The sequence below is a fragment of the Diceros bicornis genome, chromosome 24 (assembly GCF_020826845.1).
Source record: "Diceros bicornis minor isolate mBicDic1 chromosome 24, mDicBic1.mat.cur, whole genome shotgun sequence".
NCBI classification, from domain to species: Eukaryota; Metazoa; Chordata; class Mammalia; order Perissodactyla; family Rhinocerotidae; genus Diceros; species Diceros bicornis.
In genome coordinates, this window is record NC_080763.1 from 48,686,306 (window position 1) to 48,707,896 (window position 21,591).

Below are 21,591 nucleotides of genomic sequence, written 5' to 3' on the forward strand. Positions count from 1 at the left end.
GCCCCCAGGCCTGGGGAGTGGGTGAGGACGGTGGTGTCTCAGGCTGACCGGCTGGAGTGAGAGGTGGGTGAGCTGCCTGCTCGGCAGGAAGAGGACCCAGAGTTCTGGCCCTGCGTCGCCACCTGCCAGCTTCTCCCCAACCCCCATGCCTTGGTGCCTGTAAGGCCTCAGCCGCTCCTGCCCTGGGCTTCAGTGTCCCTGGGGGACAAATCCTGCTGGCTGGCCTGTCCCCTGCCCTTCTCAGTGACAACGGGGGTAAGCTGGGCTCTCAGACGTGATGGGGGGTGGCCAGCCCCAGGAAGGGAGGGGCTTGCCCACAACCACTGCTCTAGGCTCTAAAGGACTTCTGGGGTGACAGGGCTGCAGGCCTTGTTGGCTCCATTGACAGATGGGGAGACTGAGCTGGAGGGGGCCAGTGATAGCCAGGTCCCACCGACAGCACTGGTACCTTCGTTCGGGCCTCTGCTTGGGAGAGGGCTGGTCTGACCTGAGCTGCTTGGCTGGGTTTGGGGGCCCTCGGCTGGCCCTTCCCAGTGGCAACCGTGTGGGAGGCCTGGAGCAGGTCGGGGAGGGGCTGGTGGTGCCATCCAGCATGATTCACCCCAGAAATTACCCAGTGCCGCTGTGGGGGCTGCTGTTTCCTGACCAGGAGGGAGTCACAAGACCCCTTTGTGGGGGCGGGAGGGTGAGTGGGACCCTGGTGAGGGCCTGGGAGGTGCTCTATGTCCCCACACCACCTTCTCCAGGGCGGGCGGGCCCAGGCTCCTCTCCCGGCCAAGGACCACCCCCATGCAGCCTGCTGGATCCAGGACCCCCAACCCTGGGCCTCCTGTGTGTCCCTCTTTGAACCACTGGGCTGCCTCAGACTTTCTTCCTGCCTCTGTGGACCCCACACAGGGAGAGCTGTGTTGTGAAATCTGAAGCTGATATGTGGCACTCAGCAGGTGGGGTGTGTGTGTATGCGTGTGCGTGTGCCCAGGTGTGTGCATGCAAGTATGTGTGTGCGCGCTCGACCTGAGTCACAGTCACCCCACTGGTGAAACCGGACTCCAGGCTGCCCGCCGGCCCCCAGCGACGCCTGCACTCCTGCCCCAGGCCCAGCTGCTGGGTCAGCTGTTTGGGGCTGGCTCTGTAAAGGCACCCGGGCACCCCTGGGCAGGCAGGTGGGCAGATGGGCGGGCGCCCGGCAGGCCCTCACGCTCCCCTCCTCTGCTCCCCTCCCAGGCTGGCATCCCGCGGGGACCGCGATGGCCTGCTGGTATGGTGGCAGGCAGGGGCTGACCTGGAGCGGCCAGGCTATGACGGGCGCAGCGCCCTTCTGGTTGTGAGTGCCACCACTGCCCCCGCTGCCCTTGCCAAGGCCACCTCCTCCAGGAAGGCCTCCCTGACAGTTCCACCGCTCCCCCCCCACCCCTCCCCAGATGCCCCACTCCTGCTCTCTTGGTGGACGAGCTTCACGTGAGGGAGCTGTGCGGGGTTGTCCCCCTTCCTGTCCCAGGCCCTTCCCAGGGTCCAGAGCTGTGGGGACCAGGAGAGTGGAGGAGACACGGGGTCCTGCGTTCCTGGGCGGGAGGAGCGGGCTGGGGGTGTCCTGGTGGGCGGGGCTGAGGGGCTGCCCAGGCCATGCTGCTGCTCAGCTTCCCTGAGGCAGCGCCCCCCGCACCCTCCCGCAGGCAGAAACAGCTGGGAACCTGGAAGTGGTGACCCTTCTGCAGAGCCTCCAGGGTGGGGTTGGTGCCCAGGCCCCCGGCCCAGTAAGTCCCCTCCAAACCCAGGCAGGGCTGATGGTGCTCCCACAGAGCTCCCAGCCCTGTGGCTGGGCCCTGGCTTGCGGGATGTGTCCAAGGGCCGGTCCTGGGGATAGAGCTGGAGAGGCCGGGGTGGGTCCGAGTCAGTCCAGCCTGCAGAGCCCCTCCTGGGCTGAAAAGTGCCCCGAGGGAGATAGGAGCAGTCAGGGAGGGCCGACCTCCGACCTCCTGAGTTCTGTCCTGTCAGGCTACCCTGTGACACACCTTACCACAGCAGTGGAGGGCGCCAGCCATGGCCAAGATGTTCCTCGAGCCTGGAGGGGACCTCAGATCTCTCTACTGCACCCCAGGACCCACTGGGCTGGGTGCTCCTGCCTGCCTTCCAGGCTGGATGGCCCAGGCCCCCAGCTGACACCTCCATCCCCTACGCCGTCATCTGGCGCTCCAGAAGACGCTCAAGGCTGGCTGGGTTTGCTCGGGTCCTCGGGTCCCTGCCTTGTGAAAGGCTGGGCCCCACCAAGGAGGTGCCCGGGCTTGTCTGTCCGCCCTGCCCCCATACGCTGCCTGGGCCTCCACTTGCTCTCAGGAGAGAGGTCCCAGGAGACCTCACATTTTCAGGAAGTGCTGCCTGCTGTCTAACCTGAAGCTGTCCTGCTGCAGCATAAGCCATACCTTCCTGCTGTGACCTGCTGGAGGAATCGCAAGCCCCCACCCATGGCTCTGACTGTGATGTGCCCCTGCTGCTGGGACGCTTCTCCTTCTGTTTCCAAGAAAGCCTAAAGGTCTTTGTTGGGCAGAGTGGCAATAAAGTCCCTCTGGGGACCACTCCCTCCCTAGGTCACCAAAGCCTGGCTCCAGTGGGTCTGTTGGGTCCCAGGCTTCTGGTCAAAGGGCGGTGTCTTCAGCACCCTGGGGGTGAGGGACGCCCAGCCAGTCCTTCCTGAGGCAGCATGAGTGTGAGTGTGAGCCAGGCCCGAGGGGGCAGGGGCGGGCCAGCTGGCCCCTCCCCCACTTTCCTGCCTCCTGGCCTTTGCTCAGGCTGTTCCCTCCTCCAGACAACCTCTGCCCCATCTCCTCTCCTCCGAATCCTCATTCTTGAAGCTTGGAGTCACCTCCTCCAGGCAGCCCCCCACCCATATCTGCTCCTACTTAATTGTCCTCACACAGACCATCTCTCTCCTCCTTACCGTCCCTCTCGGTTGCTGTCTAGTTTTCACAGGGGCCTCTGCAGTATGCTGGCCCCTCTGCATGGTTCATTCCAGCCCCTGATCTGCCCATAGCCCCTAACTAACTACCCATTACAAACCAGGCCCACCCAGGCCACCTGCCTGGGGAGACAGGGAGGGGGTGGCCTGGGCTGGCCCTGGTTGTGACAGCCTGGGTGGGTGGGCGGGTGTTGGCGGGCCCTGCTGTGGGCAGGTGTGTGATGGGCAGGCCCAGGCCCAGTGGGTGTGGCTCTCCAAGGCCGGTGGGCAGCCACATGCCTTGTCAGAAGCTCAGCTGGGAATGAAATCAGGTGTTTGGACCCCTGGCAAGTTCTCTGCCCAAACTGAGCAGTCCAGTGGGGCGAGGGCATGTCCCAGGCTCAGCCCCACCATGCCACGCTGGGCCTGCTGGCCAGGGGCCTCCCTCCCTGCTCATGGTCCCTGAACTCTCCTTGCTGGGCATGACCTGCCTCCCTCTGGGTCCCCCACCACCTTGGTACCTCTCTAACTGCCCACGTGAGGATTCCCATCTGTCTGTCCATCTGGTCCCTGGGCTAGGGGCTCAGGAGAGCTGGGCCCAGGCTGAGGGCATGTGCCCTGGAGATATTGGGCAAAAGTATGACCCCAAGAGTTTTCCCTTGGCACCCACCGTGCAGCTGGGGCCTCTCCCAGGTGGGCCGGGCTGGAGGCGGCTCCACCTGCACCCTCAGGCTTCTCAGCCTGGTTCCCAGGCCCAGGCTGGCACCTCGGCTGGCAGCCTTCCAGATTCTCGCCCAGACACGGGTGTGCCTGGGCCTTGCACAACCAGGGAACGCCACATAAGCATGGCAAGTCCTGGGGAGCCTTTGCCCCACACCCTGATGAGTGGGGGCCCACGAGTGGGGGTGCAGGGGCTCGAGAGCCGGGATTCCCTGCTGTTGCTGGTGGGTTGGGACCCTCAGAAGGCCATAGGGGAGGCGGTGGGAGTTGGACAAATGCCTGATGGAGGCGAGGAGGGATGAGGCCGCCTCTCAGGTCCCACGGCAGATCAGCCACCCCCATGTCCTCTCCGGGGCTCCCACATACAGCAGCTCACTGGAGGCACCCACCCCCTCTGGCTCTGCTCCCGAGGGACTGGAGACGGGCGGAGTCTGTCGCTCACGGCCACACCACACTCGGCACTTCTCCCAGGCCCCGTGGAGCCCCGGACTGTGAAAGCCACAGGTGGCTTACCCCGGGTGCCAACCTGCCAGTGTAGAAATGCCCACTGTATCCCCAGTGTCCCGTGGAGAGCACATGCTGAGCTGGTTTTTCCCCAGTGGGTCACTGATGGCAGGGGAGAAGCTTCTGCCAGACAGCCAGATGGGGGCAGCTCCCCACCAGGACTGGGCAGCGGGCCCCCCATTCTCAGGCCCCTCCACAAGCTTGTGGGACACAGCCTTGCAATGAGCAGCTCCTGGGCAGGGCAAGTGTCTCTGGAAGCTGTGGAAAGTCGTAGGCACATGTCTGGAAACTTCCTCAGGGCCATTTTGTGTTTCTTGTGGGGAGGCCAGCCTGGCCCCGTAAGTCAGCTCCTCTGAGAATCACCGAAGAGCGCCAGGGGAGTGAAGGGCCTGCACTCCGGGCTCCCAGGCACACCGTGTCAGGTGGAGTGGCCCGCAGGTGACAGTGCTGGAGGCTCACCTTCTGCCTGTGCTGGCTTGTCGTCCTGCGATGCCCGTGAGAGGGCCCTGGTTCATCTTACTTCCCATTTCACAGCTGAAGAAACTAAGGCCCAGTCCTGTGCTCAGGATTCATGTTGGCACATGGCAGAGCTGGGCTATGAGCCCGCCTGGCACTGGGGCAGCCTCCTCACCTCTTGAAGGTAGTGCCACTGGGAGACACAGCATGTGGCTGGCGTGAGATGGGGGAGCCAGACTTACCACAGCGAGAGCTGGATAAACAGAGGAGGTCCCCTGAGCCCCCCGGGGTCCTGAAGGGAGCAGGCTCCCCAGAGGAGAGCTGCGTTGCCCACACCCAGTAATTTCATTTTGGGTGAGGCCTCGGCTTCCAGCAGCCCATCTCGCATCGCCAGGATCTTAGGCTTATCTTGGGAAACATCTCTACATTTAGACAGCTATCTACGTTGTCCCAGCATTTCCATCAGAAAATCAGACTTCTCAGAGAGGGCCCCCCAGAGCCTCTCCCACAGCTACAGGGAACCAGATTTCTCTTTCATGCTAGGAAGTTCCCCTTCTGGTCACACCTCGATACCTCCTGCTGCAGGTGGGAGCCACAGGTGCTTGTCCTTGTCACCTTCCTCCCCTCTCTCACCAGTCCCCTCTGATGCTAGAGATAGTGACGCTGCCCTGGACTGGGCTGTACCAGGGCTTGGAATTGGGGACAGGAGAGGTGGGTTCTTCTGGGCCATGTGGTGGTGGTGGCGGTGGTGAGGAGGAGGAATTCCCAAGCTCCTCTTCTTGGTCACGCACCACTGTGCCCCCATCCCACCCCTGCCCCAGCACCTGACCCCACACACAGACGTTTAGGCCTACAGGCTAAGCAGAGAAGCCTGGGGTGGAGTCCCAGCTCCACCATGGAGAACTGTTTAACCTCCGAGAGGTCACTGCCCCTCTCTAAGCCTCAGTTTCCCCAATTGCAAAATGGAAATAAAACCTTTGTTCTTCACTTTACAGAGTGCTGTGAAAGGAAAGCCACACGCAGCACATGTGAACACACCTGGAGGGTCCATCACAACTTGGTAGCTGAGTTCTGGGACCAACCCAGGGCTCCTGAGCCAAGAGGACACTGGTCTCCTGCTGGCTGGGTGTGTGTGTGTGGCTGCCCTGGACTTAGCTGAACGATTATAACCACCCTCTGTTGCCCACTCCATGTGGCTGCACCAGTGGCTAAGATGTGGGCTGAGGTGGCCCCCGACTTTAGGGGCCATCTCCCTCCAAATTTTCTCTTTTCTCAAGCCTTTCCTAAGGCTTGAACCTCCCCCCCCCCACTAGCCCCCATTTGCCCCAAGTGGGTAGCTCCCTGTAACATAGAGTCCCCGGAGGCTCTGTGGTCAGGCCCCAACATCTTCAGGTGACTAAGTGGGCAGGCCAGAGCGCATCGGGTGGGGGGGGCTCCGGCCGGTGTGGAGAGGGGGGCAGGGCTGGGGCCCCCCGTGTGCAGAGTAAGGGGGCAGGATGGGCTCCCAATGTGGGCCCTGGGGTGGGGGGGCCCTGTCGGGCGCTGCCTTCCTCACTCTCCTGGAAGAGCCAGAAACCTGCTGGGCGCGTTCTCTCCTTCCCTCTCCCTCCCTCTAGTTTCACTTTCTTTTTGTTCCCCCCTTCCCCCCTCCCACGAAGTTCCTTTTGAAGTGAGAGGCTCGGGGATGGGCGTGTCCAGACCCCACCCATAGACCGAACCAGGGCCTGGGCTCCCGCCGGCTCTGGTCCTCACCTGCCAGGGCCGCCCTGGGCACCAGCTTGGCCGGTGTCACACCCCCTCCCCGCAGTGAGTCTGGACGCCCAGGTCTCAGGCGAGACGGTGCGGGTGTGGCCCTTAGGCCTGGAGCGCGGACCCCCGGGACGCCAGGTGCGCCCAGGCTGGGCGCTGGAGGCGGGGGCGCCGGGCGCGGCCCAGAGGCCGGTGAGTCAGGGCCACCCCCGCGCGGGCGCGCCGAGCAGGTACCAGGGCCGCGGACGACCCGCCGCGCGACCAGCCGGCCCGGGAGCCGCCCGGCCCGGAAAAACCGGTCGGGCCGGCGCAACGCGGGTGCATTCCGGCGGCGGGGCAGGGCGGCCACACCGCTTAAAAGGCGCCGCGGCGCTGGCCGCCACCGCACGACGCTTCCGCCGGGCCACGCGGGCCGCGGTCCGAGGGGACGCGCCGCGGGACAAGTGGGCTCGCGGGGGCTGGGCGGGCGCGGCGCGGGCGCGGCTGAGTCCGGCCTTCGCGCTCCCTCTGCGCCGGGCCCGGGCGTCCGGGGCCGCAGGGCGCACGGCCGGACGGCGAGCGGGGCGCAGGGCGGGGCTCCCCGGGCGGCGGGGCTTTCTCTCCACAGCGCGGCGGAGCGCGGACTCGCGCGCTGGGTTCAGTGGTTCTCAACAGTTCAACAGTTCTGTAGCGCAATTGTGAAATGTTTAGGACCACTAGACCCGGCGGGCCTGGCAGCGGCGGCGACAGCGACTGGGCGTCCCACGCGCGGCCCCAGGGCAGGGTCGGGGTCAGGGGCGCGCCGGGGACCGCCTGGGAGGAGCCCTCGGACCCGGCTCCGCGCCCTCCAGTCCGGCCGAGCCTCGCCCGCCGCGCCCGGCAGACCCCGGGGCCGGGCCTGCGAGCCGAGCGCCGCCGGGAGGTGGCCGGGCGTGGCGGCGCCCAGCGCGGGGAAGCGCTGGGGTGCGGCGCGCCGGGCCGGCCCACGCTCCCGGCGCGTTGCTGCCCTCCTGCTCCCGAGGGCCGCTACCGTTTTCGAAACTCCGCCGAATTCCCAGCCGGGACCTGGCCCTGGGCCCCGCGGGGTGAAGGAGCGCTCCTTGCCCCCCACGGGCTTCCTGGGGCTGGAGATGCGGCCGCCGCGCCCTCTGGAGCCGGCGCTCGTCGGTTTGGCGGTGGGCTCGCCGGGAGGGAGCTGGGATTGTACGGCTGGAGCCTTCACTTCACAGAGGCCCTAGGGCGGGGACGAGCGCAGGGGTCCCGTGAGAGCATGTGGAATGAATGACGGACCCAAGAGACAGAAGCCGCGGGTGGGGAGGAAGTGGGCAGGCCGCGCCCCTGGCAGTGGGGACAGGCCCGCAGACCTGGTGTGCCAGAGCGTCCCTCTTGGGGCCTCAGGCTCCCCTGTGAAGTGGGTCTTGGGAGTGCTCGGCTGCGGGAGACACCGTGTGGGAGTCGCGGGGCCTGTGTGTGAAGCCCCGGGAGCGGCTGGCCTCGGGAGGGGCTCAGCAAAGGGTCCTTCCATTCCCATCTCCCCCAAGGGCGAGGTGGCTTCTTCCTCGGAGGGAGATGAGGTTGACCTGCCCCGAGCCTGCCTGGCCCGCTGGTCCGGGCTGCACCCTCTGGGGGGAATGGGGGTCTCCCTCAGGTCCCTGCCTCTGTGGCCCAGTGTTTAGGGGGGCTGCAGAGCAGCCTGGATGGCCAGTCAGACAGGCCCGGGTTTGAGGCCCACTAGGGCATTGCCCAGCTGAGGGGCCTTGGGCCGGTCACCTGCCCTCTCTGAGCCCCACCTGCACATAGGTGTGAGGGGGATGCCCCTTCCCTCACCCTGTTGTTGTGAGGACAGAGAGGTAACTTGGAGGGCTGTGCTGGGAGATCGTGGGCTGCAGGAGGACCTGGCCCCAGGCCCCTGGCTGCCCCTGGGGAGGGGGCTGTGTTCCAGGGAGGAGGGTCCACCCTCAGGCCAGCATCTTCCCCTTTTGCCCAGCAAACTACACTGCGGCCACTTCTTGGGTCTGCGGTGCTCTAGGGGGTCCAGAGGGTCTTAGCAACGATGCTGCCCCCAACCCCCAATGGCCCCTTGGTGGGGATTTCATCCTGCAGAGTGTTCTCCCTGTGCTGTCTGCTGGGCCCCTTGGCAGCTCACTAAGAGGGGTGCCCCTGCTGGGGCTCGGGGTCAGGGCGTTAGCAGCATCTCCCTGTTCTGTAGCTTGGAATCATCTTGTCCGGTGTGAATATACACATTACAGGTGGCTGAAAATGAAAGTACGTTCCAGAGCTTCACCGCGTCCTAGAGCTGGGTGGCCTTTCCCTCCAGGCCTTGTGGTCTCTCCTGCTTCCTTCCAACCCCGGAGGAATAGAAATGAGGATGGTTGTGGGTGGGGGTGGCCAGGTCGTTACCTGGGCCCGGCTTCCAGCCTCAGCCCTGGCTCTGGCACTGTGGTCTCCCAGCAAGCCCCTGGCACCTGCCACCAGCCTTCTCTTAGTCAGGGAGGGGCCTCCTCTAGGACCCAGCAAACCCGCCCACCTACCTGAGCCAGGCCCCTGACCACACGCTCTCCCTTCTGCTGCCTCAAGGAGCTGGGCCAGGGAGAGGACTGGGTCCCCAGGGCCCCAATTTCAGCTGGCTCCCACCTGCTTCCAGCCTTACCCATACTGGTCCCCTGGCTGACTGTCACCCATGCCTGGCCGGAGGCTCTGGCCACTGGGAGGAGCGGGTTTGGAGAGCTTAGGGGTTGGAGTGATGGAGGACCCTTCTCTGCAACCCGGCCTCCCCATCCTGGCACAGACTGAGAGTCAGTCGTGTGTTCAAATCCCAGCCCTGCCACCCACAAGCAAGTCCTTGGCTGGTCCCTCATCCTCTCAGAACCTCCACTTCGTCCTCTTGCAAAGAGGGGTGGTGGTGCCCACCTCACCGGGCTCGCTGGAGGGTCCACTGAGACAATGCAGCCAAACTCCCAGAGCGCTGCTGTGGGCAGGGCTAGAGCTTGTCCTCGGATGGTGTTACCTCATGGTGGGAAGATCAGCGTGGGGAGGGCCCCAGGTTAATCTGGCCCTCCAGCACAGGGGGCAATCGCGTGGGGTCTCACAACAGGCTCGCTTGGTCCCTGGGGCCTCCAGGAAGGCAGGCAGCTCCTACTCTGTGGTGACAAGGCCTGTCTTTCCCAACACCGGTCCCCCACTCCCAGCCTCTCCTCTCTCTGCCTGCTCGCCCCAACAAAGGATGCCGAGGGTCCCCGGTGCCCATTCTCTTTAGTAATGGAAGCCCCGAGTGTTAGCTGGGCATGTGGCCTCCTGGACTGCGAGCATAGGGCTCTGCCCAGTGCAGTGAGTCCCAGAGGCGGCTGTGACTTCAGGCTTGCCCCTAGAGGACACTGTCTGCCCTCTGCTTTCTCTTTCCCCTTTCTGGGCGGAACTAGGCCACCGCGGTGCTGAGCCTGCTCTGGCTATGCAGACGGAGGCTCACCCAGTTTGCTTGGATTTCTGTTTTTATCACTGAAAGCCTCATGTCTGGGGAACACCCTCTGTCCTGGGCAAACTGGGGCAGTTGGTCACCCTACCCTGGACCAGCTGGTGGGGGCGGGGGGGACGACACACCACCGTAGCTCCTGGGACCACTTACCAGCTTGTCTTTTCCACAGAGAAATAAACCTGTCTTTTTAAAGCTGCTGTTATTTTGGTCTCTGTTAAAGTGGCTGAACCAGTATTCTGAGTCAGTGGTTCTCAAGCTTCTCCGTGTGGCTGAGTCACTGGGAGGGCTGGTGAAGGACACCACGGGTTCCACGGAGCGGGGTGGGCCAGGGATCTGCGTCTCCACATTCTGGATGATTGCGATGGAGCCGGAGGCTGAGAACCACAGTCTTAAGTAGCAGACCTCAGCAAGAGAAAAGAGTTGGAAGAAGAAGGGGAGACAGACCCCCGAACCTGTGCCTTTTAGGGATGTCCTGGGCTTGTAATCCCCAGGGCAGGGGAGCCCAGAACGGAAACTGTCAGCCCCCGTGTCCCTCTGTGTCCCTGCCCGAGCCCCTACGGCACAGACAGCCCACCGAGGGCTCGCACCACGCTATGGCAAGTGTAATTCCAGATGCCTGTGCCGTTGAGAATGACCATAGAGAAGGGGAAGGACAGGGGACCCTGAGCCCTGTGGGAAAACAGATCTGTCCGCTCTGGGTGGGCTCTGGGGTCAGCTGTGCCTGGCTCTCTGATCATCTGCTGTCGTTCTGAGAGGCTGCAGGGGGTGGTGGGTGGCAGGGCACACATCCATGGCAAGCTTTCCTTGAGCCCTCCAGTCTTTGGGGATCAGCTGCCTCTTTCTTTCTTTCGGTTTATAGAGGTGGAATCGACACATAGCAAGGTGAGCATGTTTAAAGGTACGATTGATGATTTCGACGTGTGTGCACGTCTATGAGGCCATCGAACAATCAAGATAACCAGCAGACACCCCCCCCACCATGGGGTTAACGTGGCCCTGTGGTACCACCCTCCCTTCCCACCCCAGAGATTTCCTTATTGGAAGGTTCTCAACTGTAAATTCAATATCTTTAATAGATATAAGACTATTCAGGTTATCTATTTCTTGAGTGAGTTTTAGCAGCTTATATCTTTCAAGGAATTTGTTTCTTTAATCTAAGTTGTCAGATTGTATAAAGTTATGCATAATACTCTGTTATTATTCTTTTAATATCTGTAGAGTCTGTGGCAGTGTCCCATCTCTCATTCTTAGTACTGGTGATTTGTGTTTTCTCTCTTTTTTTCCTGATCAGCCTGGCTAGAGGTTTATCATTTTTATTGATCTTCTGAAAGAATCAGCTTTTGGTTTGATTGATTTTCTCTATTATTTTTCTGTTTTCTATTTACCTGATTTCCACTCTGAGGTCTGTCATTTCCCTTCTTCTCCTAACTTTGGGTTTTATTTGTTCTGCTTTTCTGGTTTCTTAAGGTGGCATCTGCTAGGCCACTTGAGGTTGACCCAAAGCTCTGCTCATTGTTTATAGTCTTTTTTTTTCTCTGTGTTTCATTTTGGATAGTTTCTATTTCAATCTAAAGAATTTCTTCTTCTGCAGTGTCTAATTTGCTATTAATTCCATCAGTGTAATTTTCATCCAGGACATTATGTTTGATTGGGTCTGTTTTATGGTTCCCATATTTCTACCTAATGTATTGTATTCAAGCAGTCCGAAATCTTCTTGAACTTATTGAAATATAGTTACGAAATAATTTTCCTGTTCTTGTCTACTAATTTTATCATCTGCATCATTTCTGGGTCTGTTTCTATTGACTGATTTTTCTCCTTGTTGTGTAGTTTTCTTAGCATGCCTGCTAATTTTTGATTGGTTGCCAAACATGGTGACTTTGACATTGTTGGGTGCTGGGTAATTTTGTATCCTATAAATATCTGTGAACCTTGTTCTGGGACACGGTTAAGCTACTTGTAGAGAGTTTGATTGTTTTGAGGATTGCTTTTGGCTTCGTTAGGCAGGACCAGTTCAACTTTTATTGTATTTTATTCTATTTCCCCAATAATGAGGCAGTCCTTGTGAGGGCTCTCCCCCAGGCCTTGTGAAGGAGGAGGCTTATTCCTTCTGGTTGTTGGAACGCACACCATTCTTAGCATGTTTTTTGTTTAAATTTTTTAAAATTATGAGAAAATATACATAACATAAAATGTACTCTTTTAATCATTTTTAAGTGTACAGTTCTGTGGCATTCAGTATACTCACATTGCTGTGCAACCATCACCATATCCATCTCCAGAACGTTTTTCATCTTGCAAAACTGAAACTCTGTCCCCATTAAACAACTCCCCATTCCCCCTCCCCCAGCCCCTGGCACCCACCATCCTACTTTCTGTCTCTATGGATTTGACTCCTCTGTGGACCTCATATGAGTGGAACCATACAGGATTAGTCCTGTTGTGACTAGTTTATTTCACTCAGCATAATGTCCTCAAGGTTCATCCATGTTGTAGCATGTGTCAGAATTTCCTTCCTCTTTAAGGATGGACAATATTCCATTGTGTGGAGGGACCACGGTTTGTTTACCCATTCTTCCATCCGTGGACACTGGTTGCTCCCACCGTTTGGCTGCTGGTGTGAACATGGATGTGCACAGACCTGTTTGGGTCCCCAGCACGGTTTGAGAGGCAGGCAGCTTTCCCTCCTCTCAGGTGGCTCCTCCTCTGGCCTTGGGGAGCTTCCTTCCTTCCTGAGTGATCTGCCCTCAGCTACAGACTCAAGGAGACCCCTTTGCGGATCTCCAGAGCCGTGGTCCGTGCAGCTCTCTTCTCTCCGATGTCTGCCCTGCAGCCTCGAGCAGCCTCAGCTTCCCCAGACTCCAACCGTGCCTCCTGTGTCCTGGCCTCTCCCTCCCTGTGCCGAGGCCGGCCACCTCTCTCCAGGCGGTCAGCCAGGCCATCGCGGGCTCACTTCATTTGTGTCCCCTCTCGAGGGATCACTCTCCTGTCCTGCCCCATATCCAATGGCTGTGAACTGTTGTTTCATATGCTTTGTCCTTTTTAAAGTTATTTCTGTTGGGAGTGTGAATCTGATCCCTGTCACTCTATCTTGGCCCAAAGTGAAACTCCTCCCATCTCCTTGTTACCCTGAGAACCCCAGCTCGAATTTCCACCTGTGCACTGTTGATATTCTTCTACCGCGTTCCTTTCCCAGAGGCATTTCTGGCTTCCCCAAGGCACACCAATGTTGTTACAGATAGACCCTGGGGGTCTCCGTTGTGCCCCCATTTGGAGCTAGACCTCTGCTGGACTCCTCATGCCCTCCCTCGATGTTGGATTCTCCTGGGGGCTCAGATGTACCAGCTGGCTCAGCGGTGGGGCGTGTGGTCCTCCATCATAGCTGACTTCACAGGTGCACACAACTTCCCTGAAGGCCTGGGGTCAGCAGAATTGCCGCACGGAGGTGGCTGCCTTCAGCAGTGGCTACAGGTGATGTCTAAGTGGCAGAGCTGGCTCAGTCCCTTCAGAGGGAACTCTCTTGGCACCTTCTCCCCCCACCAAGACTCATCCACCACCCTTCCTTTAGCTCCAGGCCAAATCTCACCCAAACCCCCTCGTGCCTGAATAGCATCTTGGGATGACACCCCAACACACAGGCCAAGGTGACACCCCGTGGCCAAGGCCACATTTGTTCGTACATTTCACAAAGTCCGTTTCTTGTGTTGTATCCACCCCTGTAAGGATTTCATTTTCCTTTGGAGCCCCTTTGGACCACAGCTGTGACATATCATCCTCAGTTGCTTTCTTTGTAATTTCCGTTGCGATTTTCTCTAGAATTATTCAGAAGTGAATTCAGAAAATTTTTACTTTTGCCTACATTTCTAAACTAAGCAAATAATTTAAGAATGAAATTTAAACATGTATATAATTTAAAAAGTCAAATAATAATTATAAACTTGTTAAGAAAACCAGGAGCCTCCTGCCCTCAATGTTCCACCCCAGGTTAGCACATGTGATCACAGCTCCTTTCCGGTACAACTGAACAATTTTTAAGAAAATGATTGCCTCTTTTTTTTTTTTTTGTGAGGAGATCAGCCCTGAGCTAACATCTGCCAATCCTCCTCTTTTTTTTTTTTTTTGCTGAGGAAGACGGCCCTGGGCTAACATCTGTGCCCATCTTCCTCCACTTTATATGGGACGCCGCCACAGCATGGCTTACCAAGCAGTGCGTCGGTGCGCGCCCGGGATCCGAACCAGCGAACCCCGGGCCGCCGCAGCGGAGCGCGCGCACTTAACCGCTTGCGCCACCGGGCCGGCCCCCTGATTGCCTCTTTTTTTATTTGCATAGTTTTCTTTTTTTTTAAATTTTATTTATTTATTTATTTTTTCCCCCAAAGCCCCAGTAGATAGTTGTATGTCATAGCTGCACATCCTTCTAGTTGCTGTATGTGGGATGCAGCCTCAGCATGGCCGGAGAAGCGGTGTGTTGGTGCGCGCCCGGGATCCCAACTCGGGCCGCCAGCAGCGGAGCGCAAGCACTTAACCGCTAAGCCACAGGGCCGGCCCGCATAGTTTTCTATGTAATTGTGAATAACTCCGTGCTCTTTGATGGAAGTTTAAATCTATTCTACAGGTGTTCAAATACATTAAGTAATCTATTTCCCCCCTCCCCGCTCCCTCCCTCCTCCAGGCCTCCCTGTAGAACACTCTGGATGCCTGCTCCAATCTGGACCCCTTAGGACTCAGCTGAAGCTGACACCGTGAACCTCCATCCCCACTACCCTGAAATGCCCTTTGTCTCTCTCCCGGGGTGGGTCCCCCTTCCTGGTCCCACGGCCTGTTTTCCCTGGTTTAGTTCTCTGTTTAGGGGGAGCCCATCTGCCAGGGGCTTCAAGAAAGGGAAGGTCAAAGGCCGTGTTTTTGGTCTTTATGCTGCTTTATGCTGGGTGAGTTTGGCACGTGTTGATTCTAGGCAATTCTTTTCCCTCGGGGTTTTGGGAATTTACTCTGTCATCTTCCAGCTTTGTCGTTACTGTGGAGAAGCTGGATGCCGCTCTTCTCTATTGACACGCGAACTCCTCCTCACCTCAAGCTTTTAGATTCTTCTGTTTGTTCCTGGTGCTCTTTTGAAATTTCACAAAGATGTAGGTCTTTTGCCCCCATTTATTGTGTGAGGCATTGAAGGTTCCTAGTCCTTAGTTCTGGATTTTTTTTGCATTATTCTCCCACCCATATTTTTTCTATACTCTTTTTCTGGAATTCCTGTTATTCAGACATTGAACTTCCTACTATAAACTTGTCATTCTTTTCCTTCTCTCTTATTTTCTCTTTCTTTTTCCTCTACTTTCTGGGAGGTTGTCTTGACTTCATCTTTCAATCTGTCTTTCAAATTAGATTTCCGTTATCATATTTTTATCTCCCAAAGGCTTTTCCATTGTTCTCTGAAGGACATCTGTACTTAAGTTCATGGAACTCAATATCTTCTCTTCGTCCTCCGAGGACCCCCTACAGCCATGCCCAGGACGCGTGTGGGGATGCCCCATCCTGGGGGCGGTGGGAACCGTGGTTCCTGAGCATGCAGCTGTTCCCGACACCGTCAGGGGTGCTGCCTGGACCCAGGGTCTGGGGGAGTGGCTCCCTCAGCGCCCCCATCTTTATTCATCAGCACACCAGCTCACACTGCTTTCGTTCTCCGGGTGGTACCTCAGTGGTGTACACTCTCGTGTAAGCTGTATTACACACATGCACATAGAGAGCCTGTGATCACGAGGCCGCCTTCATGCCCAGCCCTGGTCCCTGCAGATCCAGAGCTGAGCTGGACTCACTCCTGCCCTGGAAAGGGGCGGGGGATGTTGTCTGTGGGAGATGCACCTGGAAGGGCTCCTCAGGAAGCAGCAGGCCGTTTCTGGCATGGTGGCAGGGCTGTGACACAGCTGCACTGAGGGATGTCCCATAGTTTTCCAGACTGCGCCCTCAGGCAAGCTGTGGGGGGCAACTCAGTAGGACTCCCGCCCCCGCCACGTGTCCCTCTGCCCCATCCCTCTGTCCTGGAGCTAGAGGCTGAGCCCAGGCCTTCGAGGGGCAGAGGGAGAGGGAGCAATAACGAAGGGGAGCAGGAAGCCAGGGGTGTGGGGTAGGTGGGATGAGGCCTGTGGGGCGGGTGGGGAGAACACAGGGAGGCGCATGGAGGGGATGCTGGTGAGGCCACAGGGCTGGCGGGGCACCCCTTACTTTCAGGGGTCTAGGGCAAGCCCCTGGCCTCTCCTATCTTCATAGCAGGGAAACTGAAGGAGGTGACCGCTTAAATACTTTTCCTTTAATGCGAGACAGTGGCTGAGGTCCGCCACCTGCTGGCCGTTTCAGATGTGGCTGCATAAACACAGGAGATGGGCTCCCGGAGTCCTGGCTATCCTGTCGGACCCCATCAACCTAGAGAGTCAGGGTGGAGGGGTCGGCTCCTGCTTCCTGTCCACCTCCTGACCAGCTGCCTGTCTTCATTAAACATTCACTGCCCCCGGGGAGTGCTTGGCCTGAGGTGCACTCTGGGCACCGGGAGATGATCTGATTTCCACCCTGGAGGGGCACAGGAATGTGCCAGGTGCAGCAGGAGTTCCAGACTGGGGGACTAGTTCTGCCCACAGCTGGGAGCCTTCCTGGAAGAGGTGGCATCTGAATTTGACCTGAAGTTGGAGATGGCCAGGCAGAGGACAGGAGGCCTGCAAGGGCTTGGGTGTTGGGTGCTTGGAGAGAAGTTGAGGCAGCCGGACCCTCAGGTAGGAGGGGTAGGGGAGTTGATCCCAGAGAGGAGGAGATCCGGGCTGGGGGCCTTGCAGGCTGGCTGAGGGACTCCCACTTTAGGTGGGGTGTCATGGAAGGACTCATAATGTCTACCAGGGGCTGGGAGCCTTGGCAGGCTGGGCTGGAGGGCCAGAGTGCACTCCTGTCGCACTGAGGGCACTGGTTGGGGGGTTTCAGGGGCCACTCAGTGCCACGCACATTTCCTCTCCGGAGCTGGGAAGGTGCAGGTAGACCAGGAATGCTTCCCTCTGGGCCAGGAAGTGTCCTCAGGCTGGTCAACCTGGCTGACCTAGGGCTGGGCTGGGTGGGCCTGGTCAAGTCATCCCAGGGGCGGGGTCTGGCACTGCAGCATTGCTGTGGGTGAGGTGGGAGGGAAGAGCCAGTCTGGGGCCAGTGGGGAGGCCAGAGCAGAGATCCAGGCTGTGGTGGGAGGGCTGGGTCTGGGTGGGAGAGGGAGGACAGGAGCCCCTCTGCAATGGGAATTCACACGGGAACTGGCCACGAAAGCATGCCTGGGATCCACTCGTGCCTTTAGTCTTCAACAACCACCAGTGGCTATCCACTCTGTGCCAGGTACTGGAGAAACCGCTGGAATCCCAGTAGGGAGGATGGACAATGGACAGAACAAAATGAGTAACATTTATAGGGAGTTCACGATAGGTGCTCTGGAGGAAGACTAAAGCAGTTGAGGGCTGCAGGTGCTGCGAGGGTTGAGGCTGTAGGTAAGGTGGGTGGGGAAGGCTTTGCTGAGAAGGTGACCCTACAGAAAAGAGGGGGAGAACCGTGTGGCTGTCTGGGGGCAGCACACCTGCAGAAGGAACAACAGGAGGAAGCCCCTGAGCAGGCACGTTGGGCTGCTGAGGAGCAGCGAGGAGGCTGGAGACTGGCAGCAGAGGCCGTGTGATCTCATCCACCTTCTTAAAGGCTCCCGTGGCTCCTGTGTGGAGACCAGAACAGGGGGCGGCAGTGGTCCCCTCCAGCTAGGGTCTCTGCAATAAGTATGATGGTGACCAAGATGGGGCGTGGGCAGGGCAGAGTGAAGAGCGGTTTGCCTCTGGACATACCGTAAGGTCCTGAGGGATAGGACGCGGGGGCCGTGAGAGCAAGCAGGTGTCAAGGCCGACTCCCAGTGATTGAATTGAGTGAATGAATGAGGAAAGGAATGGTGGGAAACCCAATAGCCCGGGGACCCCATCACCCACTCCCTTCTCTAGCCCATCTTCACCTGACGCGGGGTGGCCCTGCCCAGCTCCAGCCCCCTCTGCCGGCGCTGGCCGAGGTGCTGAAACCATGCTGCCCTCGGAGGGCCCAGCACTCTGGGCCTGGGGCTCCTCTTGGCGTGGGGCGGCACACTGGGGTGCTGGGAGGGGGTAGGCAGAGGGCAGGAGGGGGAGGTGGGGCCAGTCCAGTGACCAGTGAGGGTCCCCGTTCTACAGGGAGCCGGTCTGACCCTGCTGGCCTCTCTCTCTCTACTTGACAAACCTTATCCCACAGCCCACGGTGGGGCCGGCCGTCCTCTGCTCCTGCTTCTGTCCCCAGGCTGGGAGCTCCCGGGACAGGGCCCCATCCCGCCCTCCACAGTTACACTCCTGAGGCCAGGCCCTGGGAGTGAGGGGGTGAGAAGGCAGCGGGACACAAGGGTTACCAGCCCAGATTCTCCATCCAGACTGTCTGGGATGAATTCTGGTGAGCTACTTCACTCTGAGCCTCCATTTCCTCATCTGTACAATGAAGATCATAATAATACCCTCTCCTGTGAGGGTATGAGGGTGTGAGAATTAAATGAGCAACTATTGTTGAGCAGGTAAAACAGAGCCTGGTCCATAGCAAGTGCCAGTGTTTGCTAACCCAGCAGATAGGACAACCTCCCCCCAGCACTCAGATGCCCCTGAGGGAGGACTGTGCCATGACCATGATCTCCTCTTGACCTGAAGCTGCCCAGGAGGCCCCGCCCTGAACCGACGTGGGCCTCCCTCAGGGACACGGCTGGGCTGTCATCGCTGGCTGCTCTCTGGGGCATCCTTCCTATACCCCAGACACGAGCCCAGCCTCCCAGGAGGTGCTGAGGGGAGAGCCTGGTGAGCTGAGCAGGCGGGGAATCGTGGGAGGGTCCTGAGGCCCCATTGAGATGAAGGGGAAGGTTTCTTTCTCTCTCCCACTCTTGGAGGGGATGGAGGGTCTGCTCCATGCTGAGTGTGGTCCTCACGGGGACCTCAGGGCTTGGATCTCTGGGAGCTTAGGCTTTCTGGTCTCTCTCTTATGTGAGGAAGATCAGCCCTGAGCTAACATCCACGCTAATCCTCCTCTTTCTGATGAGGAAGACCGGCTCTGAGCTAACATCTATCACCAATCTTCCTCCTTTTTTTTTTTTTTTCCCCAAAGCCCCAGTAGATAGTTGTATGTCATAGTTGCACATCCTTCTAGTTGCTGTATGTGGGACGCGGCCTCAGCATGGCCGGAGAAGCCATGGCGTAGGTGGCGCCCGGGGTTCCGAACCCCGGGCTGCCAGTAGTGGAGTGTGTGCACTTAACCGCTAAGCCACGGGGCCGGCCCTGGTCTCTTTACTAAATACTAAAAGTCATGGTTACACATCCCGCAGGAGTTAAAGCCACACAGAGGGACAGAAAGTGGAAGTAGAAGCCTCTCCCTGACCCTCCCCTCCCCTCTCCCCAGAGGCAGCAACTCTCACCTGTCCTGTGTCTCTCCCAGGAAAGGTTCAGGACTTCATGGGCATAAACGGTCTCTAGAAATACAAACCCAACCGTGCCACATACGGTGTCTGGGGCATCTTTCCAAGAGCCCCCAGATATGACCTGCATCCACTGTCCCCGGGGATCAAGGTTTCCCGACTGGCCCAGTTTCCACCATCGGAGAGAGTGCTGCCAGGTGTTCATTTTCCGGAGTGCACGGTGGGAGCCTGTTGGGGTGCCTCCCCAGCTCTCAAACTGCGGGCTGAAAGGACCTGGGCCTCTCTTGAAAGGCTGGCTGGGGGTGGGCCGGAGACCACCCCTGGGGGCTTGGGCCCAGGAGGTACTGGTCTGTGTGTAGAGATGGTGGTGTGGTGGGCTCAGGGCGCCCCACACCCGGTGCAGGAATCTGACCGCCCCAGCTGGGTGTCCTCCTGCCTTCCTGAAATATTGCCACGTGGGGTCTGATTGGAGCTGAGTCCGCAATTAATCCCATCAGAGCTCTGCTCAATTGCAGGAGTTTTTCTGTTTTGCTCCCTTGGCCTAGATTTCCCCGGGGACAGCTGTGACCGGCCGCCGCGTGCTTGATAAATTAAATGTTAAAAAAATCTCCACGATGACTTTAATCAATCCATTGAGATGGCGGGCAGCCTCCTCCCAGAAGAGCCTGGTCCACTGGAGGGAGCCCCCCCAGGCCCAGGGTCTTGGGGGGAGTGGGTAGGACAGTCCTCCCCAGTGCCTGCCCATGGGGGAGGGAGGAGGGTGAGAGGTCCCCATGGTGTCCTCCTGGAGTCCAGAGGATGGGGCTAAGGAGGGAAATGGGGGCCTGGCCTCCATTATGGCTTGCCCTGATTTCTGCCCCAGACCAGGGGTGCCTGTGGGGACAGGGAGGGAGGCAGCTCCTCCTGGGGTCTCTCTCCTGACGTGAGGCATGGGTTGGGCAGAGCGGTGGTAATTGCCGGCCCTGTGGCCGCAGATAAGGTATCCATGATGAACGCTGGGTGCAGTCAGTGGAGACAATGTCCTCCAGCTGCCTCCCGGGGAGAGTGGGGGGAGGAACCCAGTAAGCAGGAGGGTCTCCCGGCCAGCCAGGGTGTGGGGGGTAGGGAGATTCCATGGTCCCTCCCAGAGGGCAGAGAGGGCACCTGACGGGTCCAGCCTAGCACCACAGCCAAGCTGTCCCATCATGCCATCTGTGCACAGGCGCTTCTGAAAGGGCCCAGCGCTGAGCTCCAGGCACTGGCTTCCCCGTCTCCGTCTCCCCTAGCATGCTTACCTTCCAGGTCCCGTTCAAGGCCTATCTCCCCGGGCGGTGTTCCCTGGCGCCCTCCTCTCTTAACTCCCCCAGACCTTCCCTGGGGGCCTAGGTTGTATAGGCGACCCTGTCTCACTGCTCCACCCTCCCTAGGCAGGCGTCCCGCTGGCCCAGCCTGCGCCTCCAGGGGGCGCCCGGCAGCATGCGAGGCCGGGGGCCGCGCACAGTAGGCGCGCGGGATCCGGGTCTGAATTTGCATCCGGGCGGAGCCCCCCGCTCCTCCAAGCACCCGCCACAGACTCGGACAGTAATTTGGACAGGAATCCTTCAGCCCGCAGGGAGTTCCTGGAGCGGCCTGAGGGTCCGGGTCAGGGGCGCAGAAGGCTGCTGGTGGCAGCGGAATCGGGTCCCACTGCCAGCGCTCTGGGGTCCTACCGGCGTGGGCCTTAGGAGTCTACTGGCCGAGGCTGGGGTGACGGATGGGAGGCTTCCGAAGAGCCGCCTCAGACAAGGGCGCTCTGGAGCATGGGCAGAGTAGGGAACGCAAGGTCCCCGGGCTACCTACATGTCTCCAGGGATTGGGACCCCAAGGCGCGGAGTCCCCGGGACAGATTGGAGGGGAAGGGGCTGCGATGTGCCCCCTGACGGAAGAGGTTTGGGAGAGCCCTGCTCAGCGCCGCCGCTCCCTCCCTGTGCTCCTGGCAGGAAGGGCATGAGGCAGGGGGGTGCGGACTCAGGCCGGGTCCTGGCCCCCCCATCCTCCGTCCCCCGCCCCTCCTCCTGGTGTGCGGGCGTCTGGCTCGCCGCCTGGGCTGAGGGGGCGCTGTCGGCGCGGGCGGGCGGGGCCGGGGCGCGGGGGCGCGCGGCGCAGAGAGAGCGCAGGGTCCGCGGGCGCGGGCCGCCGAGGACTGGGGACCTGGCGGGCGGCCCCGCGCCGTGCGGGGCGCGGCGGCGGCGGGCGCGCGGCCGGTGAGCGCGCGGGCGGGGAGGCGGCGGCGGCGGCGGCGGCAGGAGGAGCTCGGGGCCGCTCCCCGCGCTCCGCTCCTCCATGGCGCTG

General features: G+C 59.7%; 2 protein-coding genes across 15 annotated transcripts in view; one reads left to right on the top strand and one right to left on the bottom strand.

Moving 5' to 3' along the window:
* The window catches only part of ASPG (asparaginase), a 30,658-nt gene extending 27,574 nt beyond the window's left edge, over nucleotides 1-3,084 (top strand). For 2 of the 14 annotated variants that reach the window (XM_058567833.1, XM_058567835.1), the window contains 3 exons: nucleotides 1,225-1,324; nucleotides 1,674-1,754; nucleotides 1,996-2,079. In XM_058567833.1, the coding sequence (XP_058423816.1) occupies nucleotides 1,225-1,324; nucleotides 1,674-1,754; nucleotides 1,996-2,007 (193 nt within the window). In that variant the 3' untranslated portion in view covers nucleotides 2,008-2,079. Of the gene's footprint in view, nucleotides 1-1,224; nucleotides 1,325-1,673; nucleotides 1,755-1,995 lie in introns of those variants that run through there. The other 12 variants (XR_009223772.1, XR_009223773.1, XM_058567827.1 and 9 more) reach the window with 9 other exon arrangements.
* On the bottom strand, nucleotides 2,582-21,584 carry LOC131421195 (basic proline-rich protein-like). The gene is made up of 9 exons (XM_058567915.1): nucleotides 21,181-21,584; nucleotides 18,085-18,194; nucleotides 17,818-17,952; nucleotides 17,657-17,665; nucleotides 17,401-17,529; nucleotides 9,963-10,186; nucleotides 7,107-7,574; nucleotides 6,365-6,992; nucleotides 2,582-2,688 (listed from the first exon to the last, which is right to left on the bottom strand). Exons 1-9 carry the CDS (start codon nucleotides 21,582-21,584, stop codon nucleotides 2,582-2,584), a joined length of 2,214 nt encoding a protein of 737 aa, XP_058423898.1.
* Nucleotides 21,585-21,591: the final 7 nt, after the last annotated feature.